This window comes from Heteronotia binoei, chromosome 8, assembly GCF_032191835.1.
Source record: "Heteronotia binoei isolate CCM8104 ecotype False Entrance Well chromosome 8, APGP_CSIRO_Hbin_v1, whole genome shotgun sequence".
NCBI classification, from domain to species: Eukaryota; Metazoa; Chordata; class Lepidosauria; order Squamata; family Gekkonidae; genus Heteronotia; species Heteronotia binoei.
In genome coordinates, this window is record NC_083230.1 from 114,876,779 (window position 1) to 114,886,716 (window position 9,938).

Sequence of the window (9,938 nt, forward strand, 5' to 3'; positions counted from 1 at the left end):
CCTGATGGCACTTGGGTTTTTTGGCCACTGTGTGACAAAGAGTGTTGGACTGGATGGGCCACTGGCCTGATCCAACATGGCTTCTCTTATGTTCTTATGTGACACAGAATGTTAGACTGGATGGGCCACAGGCCTAATCCAACATGGCTTCTCTTATGTTCTTATGTGACACAGAGTGTTGGACTGGATGGGCCATTGGCCTGATCCAACATGGCTTCTCTTATGTTCTTATGTGGACTCCATGGCATTGCCCCATATTGAGGCCCCTTCCCTCCCCAAACTACTCCCTCTCCTGGATTCACCCCTCCCCCCAAAGTCTGCAGGTATTTTCCAACACAGACCTGGCAACCCTATCTGCTTGATATGCATAAGGTCCCAACTTCAATCCTCGCATCTCCAGTAAAAAGTACCAGGGAGGAGGTGATGTGAAAGACCACCGACTGGGACTCTGGAGATCTGCTGCCAACCTGAGTAGACAAAACTGATCTTGATGGACCAAGTGGTCTGGTTCAGCAAAGGGCAGCTCCACGTGTGTTCACGTGACCTCTAATCAAGCTCGGTTGCATCTCCAGAGACTGACAGCCCCTGCTGTCTGAAGACCTTTCCAACACCAGGAATGAGCTGCAGCTGACACAGCAGCTCAACCACCCAAACCACCCTACGGCTGAGTTTCTCAGCCATTAATAAGGTCATTCCTGTTACGCTGTCAATTCGAGTCCGCTTCATTTGGAGCGTTATCCTTGTATTGTCTTAGCACTGCATGTTTCACAGAGCATGTTTGCTGAAAAGGCAGGGTGTAGATGGGCCACTGGCCTGATCCAACATAGCTTCTCTTATGTTCTTAGGTGACACAGAGTGTCGGACTTGATGGGCCAGTGGCCTGATCCAACATGGCTTCTCTTATGTTCTTAGGTGACACAGAGTGTCGGACTTGATGGGCCACTGGCCTGATCCAACATGGCTTCTCTTATGTTCTTATGTGACACAGAGTGTTGGACTGGATGGGCCACTGGCCTGATCCAGCATGGCTTCTCTTATGTTCTTATGTGACACAGAGTGTTGGACTGGATGGGCCACTGGCCTGATCCAACATGGCTTCTCTTATGTTCTTATGTGACACAGAGTGTTGGACTGGATGGGCCATTGGCCTGATCCAACATGGCTTCTCTTATGTTCTTATGTGACACAGAGTGTTGGACTGGATGGGCCACTGGCCTGATCCAACATGGCTTCTCTTATGTTCTTATGTGACACAGAGTGTTGGACTGGATGGGCCACTGGCCTGATCCAGCATGGCTTCTCTTATGTTCTTATGTGACACAGAGTGTTGGACTGGATGGGCCACTGGCCTGATCCAACATGGCTTCTCTTATGTTCTTATGTGACACAGAGTGTCGGACTTGATGGGCCAGTGGCCTGATCCAACATGGCTTCTCTTATGTTCTTATGTGACACAGCGTGTCGGACTGGATGGGCCAGTGGCCTGATCCAATATGGCTTCTCTTATGTTCTTATGTGACACAGAGTGTTGGACTGGATGGGCCATTGGCCTGATCCAACATGGCTTCTCTTATGTTCTTATGTGACACAGAGTGTTGCACTGGATGGGCCTTTGGCCTGATCCAACATGGCTTCTCTTATGTTCTTCTGTGACACAGAGTGTTGGACTGGATGGGCCACTGGCCTGATCCAGCATGGCTTCTCTTATGTTCTTCTGTGACACAGAGTGTTGGACTGGATGGGCCACTGGCCTGATCCAGCATGGCTTCTCTTATGTTCTTAGGTGACACAGAGTGTCGGACTTGATGGGCCACTGGCCTGATCCAAGATGGCTTCTCTTATGTTCTTATGTGACACAGAGTGTTGGACTGGATGGGCCATTGGCCTGATCCAACATGGCTTCTCTTATTTTCTTATGTGACACAGAGTGTTGGACTGGATGGGCCACTGGCCTGATCCAACATGGCTTCTCTTATGTTCTTATGTGACACAGAGTGTTGGACTGTCAAGCATTTATTTATTTTATTCGATTTATATCCCGCCCTCCCGTGAAAGCAGGCTCAGGGTGGCTTACACACTCATGTAAATGCATGGAACGTAAAACTGCAATAAGATATAAATATATATATATATAAAAACATAAAACTGTTTCAAGTGTTATAACGATCTTTGAATTTTCTATTTGTTGTTCCAGCTGGGTGTTCTATAGAAAGATCGATCTTAGGTTCATGTTCAAGGCGTCTGTTGTAGCCTATGGTCTTAATTTACGAACGCCTGGTGAAAGAGCGCTGTCTTACAGGCCCTGTAGAACGGTGTGAGCTATCGCAGGGCCCTAACTTCCTCAGGGAGCTCGTTCCACCAGCTTGGGGCTGTAACAGAAAAGGCCCTGGCTCCAGTTGTCATGAGCCTGGCCTCTCTAAGGCCAGGGATTGAGAGTAGATTTTGTGACCCTGACCAAAGTGCTCTTCGGGGAATATGTGGGGAAAGGCGGTCCCTAAGGTATGCAGGTCCCTGGCTCATGACAACTAGAGCCAGGGCCTTTTCTGTTACAGCCCCAAGCTGGTGGAACGAGCTCCCTGAGGAGGTTAGGGCCCTGCGGGACCTTGCCCAGTTCCGCAGGGCCTGTAAGACAACCCTCTTCCGGCTGGCTTATGACTAGCTGGTACAAGGAACCAGGTGTAGTTATAATAGAGGTTGCTGTCCCTAATGTTTTAAATGGTTTAAATGTCTTAAATGTCTTAAAATTTTAAATGTATTAATTATTTTAACTGTTTTTATGCTTAAATTGTACTTATGTGGAACTTTGTGCTGTGAGCCGCCTTGAGCCACTTGTTGGGAAGGGCGGGATATAAATAATAAAATAAATAAATAAATAAATGTGGCCTGGGGGCCGGATCAGGACCCCGGAGAGGTCCTATCAGGCCTGTGAGCAAATCAAGAGTAGGTTTGCAACTTACAGATATACACCTGAACGATACCCGAACAGCATACCCAAGATTGCTACAGAACAGACATTGTCTCCAGTTTTTGATGCAATAATTCCGAACAAGAGCTGTCAGTTGTCAGGGACTGTTAAATAAACAAAATATTGCAAGAGTGCTAATGTTTTAAGCATGTTTTATGTTTTTTAAAAAAATCTTTAATTGTGTCTGTCTGTAGATAGATCCCAGCAGGCAGCCGTGTTGGTCTGAAGCAATAGAACAAAGCAGCAGACAACTCACACCTTTAAGACCAACTAAGTTTTATTGTCTGCTTAAGAGCATACGAAAGCTGACATTCTGATTAAAACTCAGTTGGTCTTAAAGGTGCACTTGTCTACTGCTTTGTGTTTGTCTGCGTCTGCTACCTGGCATTACATTTTATGACACACATGGCCTGTCCCAACAAGGTCTCATTTATGTCAGATCTGGCCCTCGTAACAAATGAGTTTGACACCCTTCCAAGTACTGACTCTGCTTAGCTTCTGAGATCAGGCTACCGCTATACCATGCTGCCTTCCTTCCGCTGGATAAAATAAGGATGAAGTCAGAGATCTCACTGTAACAGACACTTAAAAGCAATTTGGGTTGCCAACCTCCAGCTGGGGCCCGAAGGACTCCTGGAATTTCAGCTAATTTCCAGACTCAAGAGATCAACACCGCAGAAAAAAAAATGGCAGCTTTGGAGGGAGGAGCCTATAGCATCAAACACTGAAGAGGTCCCTCCCCTGCCCAGAGCCCTCCCTCCACAGTTCTGCCCACAAATCTCCAGGAGTTTCTCAAACTGGGGTTAGAAAGTTTAGAAGCAAGCCACTTCAGAGGGTAACTTTCAACCTTCCCTGGTAAAACTAGCCACTTACAACAACAACTCTCTTCAACCAATTATTCAACCTGCGGTATTGGGAATGAAAAACAAAACACGAAGGACCGCATGGACATCAGCAAAGTCGAGCACTTACCAAAGTAGAACTTCTGCGCCTCAGTCGTCCCCTTCCACTCTCCAGTTGGTTGCTGCTCTTCCCAAAATTCCCAAACTGACACTTCGGAGGAAGTTCGCACACCATTCCAGAGAAGTCCGACATCATGTTCCTCGGCATCCCACCCAGAAGAGAGGGCTCCTTCCGCAGGGAGGCTCGTGTACACGTGCAAAGTGTTTCTGACTACTCACGTGCAGCTCTTGAGCATTTCACCAACTCTGAAACAAAATCAGGAAGTATTTCAGTACACAGTTTTCTTGGACCCTACTAAGAGTCTGTTAGAACCAAGAAGTTTCGAATACTTTCCACCTCTCCTTCTAATTCACAGGGTCTTCAACCTTTTTAACACTGTGGGCACCTTTGGGATTCTGAGATGGAGGGGGGGGGGAGCACAACCACAAAATGGCTGCTGCAGGAGGTGGAGCCAACCACAAAATGGCTACTACAGGAGGCGGAGCCAGTCGCACACAAAATAGCGGCTACAAAAAATCAGAAAGAACCACAAAAACGTCAGTAAGCGAGATCATGCACATAGTAACTCTTCAACATTTCAGAGAGAAGCTCCTGGGTAACAGGATAGCTTTAAAAATGAATGTGTTGTTTTTCTGACACACATCTTCAGTCTTGCAGTGAAAATCTTTCTGCTGTAGTAACAGCTACTACTGAAGCAACTTTAAAAAAAAAAGATCTGCACAGGTGATTAGACCTACACTGGCCAATCAGAGGTCCTGCTGGGTAAAAGCTCCACCCACTTTTAAAAAACACTTGGTGGGTGCCTGAAAAGATGTCAAAAGGCATCATGACACCCCTGCTCTAAGTAATAGTAACATAGTGTGGTAACTTGCATAATATTACTGCAAACTTACAGCCAGGGCTTTTTTGGTAGCAGGAACTTTGCACAAGCTTAGAGCCATTGTCCTGCTGCCTGAACCAGAAATTGTTATTTTGCAAAAGAGTAATGTTGTGGTGCAAAAACCTCAGGCTCGTCACAAACCACAACCCCCTCTGGGGTAACCTGCACAGCACAAACCCTCAGGTTTTTGAATCTCAGGTTACCGTCAGCAGCGCAAAAATTTTCACACCTCCTTTCCCCAAACGGTAGAACCAGGGCATTTTTTGTAGCAGGAACTCTTTTGCATATTAGGCCACACGCCCCTGATGTACCCAATCCTCCAAGAGCTTACGATAGGTCCTGTACTAAGAGCCCTGTAAGCTCTTGTAGGATTGGCTATGTCAGAAGGGTGTGACCTAATATGCAAAGGAGTTCCTGCAACAACAAAAAAAAGCCCTGGGTAAAACCTTCCATATGAATTATTGAGAGTGTTCCTTCCCCGTGTTATGTTCTCAGACTGGACCTAACCATTCCGCACACCACAACCATGTTCCCATCCAGGGGTGGAATTCTAGCAGGAGCTCCTTTGCATATTAGGCCGCACCCTCCTGATGTAGCCAGTCCTCCAAGAGCTTACAAAAAAGAGCCTTGTAAGTTCTCGGAGGATTGGCTACACCAGGGGGGTGCGGCCTAATATGCAAAGGAGCTCCTGCTAGATTGCCACTCCTGTATCCTGTCCCCTAAACTGGCAGGAAATCCAGGAATGGGTAAACAACCCTTTTATGATGTATTTCCCTCTGCAGGGTGCCAGCAAGATTGCCTAGGTAACCAGCCATGGTTGGCGTTTCAGAGCATCCCTCTGAGACGGAACAGCAGGCTTGCAGGAGACTCTCCCTTTGACCTTCAGTTGCATTAAAAATTAAACTGTCACAGCTGGGCTTGAGCTCTGGGTAGCCAGGAGGCCATCAGAGGTCTCTGCAAATGCAGCCTACAAAAAAACGGTGACAGAAGGCCACTATCCCTGCACATCGGTTCCCAGAGCCACAGAGAAACTACTTCTTTACACAGAGAGTGATTAAAATGTGGGATTTGCTGCCCAGAGGATGTTGTGATGGCCGCAGGAACAATCAGCTTTAAAAAGGATTAGATAGATTCATGGAGGATAAGTCTATTGATGCCTACTAGCCATGGTGGCTGAAGGGAACCTCCATGTTCAGAGAGTCTCGGAATCACAGAGCCAGGAGGCAAGATCAGGGAAAGACTTTGGCGTCTATGCCCTATTGTTGGCCATCCAGAGGAACTGGTTGGCCACTGTGTGAATCAGGATGCTGGACTAGATGGACCCCTGGTCTGATCCAGCAGGGCTCTTTTTATATTCCTAGGATGCTGGACTAGATGAAGCACCGGCCTGATCCATCAGGGCTCTTCTTATGTTCTTAGGGTGCTGGACTAAATAGACCACTAGTCTGTTTCAGCAGTGCTCTTCTTATGTTCTGAGGATGCTAGACTAGATGGACCACTGGTCTGTTCCAGCAGGGCTCTTCTTATGTTCTTAGGATGCTGGACTAGATGGACCACTGGTCTGATCCAGCAGGGCTCTTCTTATGTTCTGAGGATACTGGACTAGATGGACCACTGGTCTGATCCAGCAGGGCTCTTCTTATGTTCTTAAGATGCTGGACTAGATAAACCACTGGTCTGATCCAGCAGGGCTCTTCTTATGTTCTTATTTCATGCAGTGACAATCAAAAGGCAGAAACAAGTTTTGACAAGTTTGGTCTCTTTTGTGAAGTTTTACTCCAGCAGCTATTTAAAATAACTGTATTTTGAAAGCAAAATGGAGATATAATAACCGTCTGAGAAAAGATGGCCTTTGGAGTGACTGTGTGCGAACACCAAACACAAATGAAATGGCAAAATGTTTCACATTAAAAATTAAACTCTGTCACAGCTGGGCTTTGTCCACAAACACACATTTGTGGTTTTGGAGGTCTTGGAATGGGCAAAATTTGGAGGAAGAGGATTCTCAAAAATAACAATACCGCTATTTTAAGATATTATATTCAACATGCCCTTGAAAGTTCATCCCACACCAAGGAAAAGCTAGAGAGTAAGAATATTAATATGAGCTGGTGTCTCAGGATGCAAATAGAGTCTAGATATGTTAAAGATAAGACAACAGGGTTTCATACTGAGAAGTATCCATTTGATAAAATCTTTCTGGGTCCTCAGGAAAAATTGGTCTCGAAAATATACTCTTATCTATTACAGATGAAGATGCAAGATGAGATTGTGCAGGATTGTATGGTACAATGGGCCAAGAACATTGGGCGCACTATTATGTTAGATGAATGGGAGACCCTATGGAAATCTAATATTAAACTAACCAAATCAGTATCTTTTAAAGAAAATTTGTGAAAGATGTTTTATAGGTGGTATGCAACTCCTCAAAAACTTTCTAAAATGTATTCTGACATGTCTAACAAATGCTGGAAATGCACAAAACAGGTGGGGTCGTTTTATCATATGTGGTGGACTTGTGAGAAGGTGAAAGACGACTGAAAGATGGTGCATGATCTATTGCAAAAAATGTTGAAGATACAGATTCCACTTAAATCAGAACTGTTCTTGTTGAACATGTATCCCGGTCAGCGGTCGTTTTGTAGCAAAATAGGTGGTGGAGCTCATCCAGGGATTGTTATGCAGCTGCACCTACTATTCAATGGACAAGAAGATGGAACTCTCAGAAGGAGGAGGTGGCACTCTCAGAAAGGTTCAGGAGCTGTGCTCCTGTGAGCTCCCACTGAATCTGAGGCCTGATCCCAGTGACTATATAAAAGAGACAAGACATTTAATGACACATATTAATACTGCAGCAAGGATTTTGTTTGCTCAGCAGCGGAGGTTTCAAGAGCTAGCTACGAAACAGGAACTGATCAGTAAAATACTGGAAGCCACAGAGATGGACTACTTATCGTTATTGCTTGCTGGGAAATCCAAGAAAGAAGCAAGAGAATATTGGGAGAAGTCATATGCATGGTTAGACTCTTAAACTGCTCTGGTGTGAATTGTGGATAATATTCTTCAATTTATACGCTTGAAAATTACGCTTAACTGATAACTTCAATGGGAACTTGCACCATATTTCCAGACGTCTACGGCGATGAGAGGTTAAGAGTGTAATAAGATGATGCAACTTTCTTTTATATATAGTTATATATATGATGCAACTTTCTTTTATATGAATGATATAGCAACATGCAGAATGCATCCTTTCGCAACACTTGTATTATTACTTTTCTGTTTCCTTTTCCCTTTTTCCCTTACAGAATCTCTTTCTTTGCTTGTTGGTGATTCTGCACAGTGCTGGACGCCTGACAGGGAGGCGGGAGGCCACGAAGCAGTTGCACGGCATAATCACACCGCACCTGTTGCAAGCCCCAGAACGGCTGGCTCACACACAGAGGGGCTCACCTCCTTTCCAGCCTCCTATGTGCACACCCCCACAAAAGGGTTTTGATACCTTGGTGTAAGAAAAGCTGAAACAAGCAGGGACCAGATGCGTGATGTTCCGGAGGTGCTCAAAAAGGCATTACGAAAACACTTGAATCCATCCCTGGAGCGTGCCAGGCAAATGTCGAAGGGCTTGGTGTGCTGGGATTCAACCCAGGGACCAAGGAGAGGCCTTTTAATACATCCGACAGCTGTCACACGAAGCAAAAATAGTTTCTCCTACCCCTGCCCCGCCTAGAAGAAACAGATCCCAGATGGCAATTAAGAGTTCACTTCCCTTCAAAAGAAAATGGGAGAGAGACACACAGAGAGAAAGAGGCAGAGAAAGGCACACAGAGAGACGGAGACTCACACAGAGCCAGAAACAGAGAGAGACACGCACACACACAGAGACAGAGAGAGAGAGACAAACACACAGACAGAGGGAGACAGAGAGACACACACAGAGAGAGAGAGAACGTTGAGCATTCCCCAAATTAAAACTCAATGCTGTGGTTGCTGTGAGTTTTGTTCACATCTTCAAACCACAGTGGGCATAGAGGAAGGAAGGAAGGAAGGAAGGAAGGAAGGAAGGAAGGAAGGAAGGAAGGAAGGAAGGAAGGAAGGAAGGAAGGAAGGAAGGAAGGAAGGAAGGAAGGAAGGAAGGAAGGAAGGATCTTTAACTTTAAATGCATTCTCCAAGCCACCAGCTGGCTTGGCAAAGTGATTCAAAGAGAGAAATGCCTTCTCCAAGCCGGCCAGTGGAGCAGGGGGGGCTTCAAGAGTCACATAATATGTGTGAAAGAGCCACATATGTGGCTCTCGAGTCACAGTTTGGCCACCCTGATCTAGAGCTTCACCTAACCCTAAGTCTCCATATTTGTTAACATAACTGATGGCTTCCAATTCAATTTAAGGTGCCAGCTGTTACCTATAAAGCCCTTAAGGCCTTGGCTCCACATACCAACAGGCAGGACTTTTTTGTAGCAGGAACTCCTTTGCATATTAAGCCACACACTCCTGATGTAGCCAATCCTCCTGGAGCTTATGGTAGGCCCTGTACGAAGAGCCCTGCAAGAAATTCTAGCAGGACCTCCTTTGCATATTAGGCCACACCCTCCTGATGTAGCCAATCCTCCTGGAGCTTACAGTAGGCCCTGTAAGAAGAGCCCTGTAAGGAATTCTAGCAGGACCTCCTTTGCATATTAGGCCACACCCCCTGATGTAGCCAATCCTCCTGGAGCTTACAGCAGGCCCTGTAAGAAGAGCCCTGTAAGTTCTTGGAGGATTGGCTACATCAGGGGGGCGTGGACTTATATGCAAAGGAGGTCCTGCTACAAAAAAAGCCCTGCCAACAAGACTCCCTCCTCCACCACGCTGCGCTGCGATGCTCATCTGAGCTAAGCCCCCGAAAGCTGCCAGCATGTAAATAGATAAGACCAGCCCCTGTATATTCTCTGTAGCGGCACTCACCTTGGGGCACGGCTTACCTGAGGACATCCGAAAGCAACCCCCGCTTCTATCATTCCACAGAACATGACAGAAACGTTCTCAGGGACATTTTTATAAACGGATTAGAAGCACAGCAGAATGGAATGGTCTAGGATGGCTCCATTATAATGCAACAAGGCTGTCGGCTATTGCAACGATTGTTCTAGT

General features: G+C 46.1%; 1 protein-coding gene across 1 annotated transcript in view; it reads right to left on the bottom strand.

The window, feature by feature from the left end:
- PROSER2 (proline and serine rich 2) overlaps positions 1-4,169 on the bottom strand; it is a 28,855-nt gene extending 24,686 nt beyond the window's left edge. Inside the window, exon 1 of the mRNA XM_060245940.1 lies at positions 3,938-4,169. Within this exon, the coding sequence (XP_060101923.1) occupies positions 3,938-4,075 (138 nt within the window). The 5' untranslated portion in view covers positions 4,076-4,169. The remainder of the gene's footprint in view (positions 1-3,937) is intronic.
- Between the last annotated feature and the right edge of the window lie 5,769 nt (positions 4,170-9,938).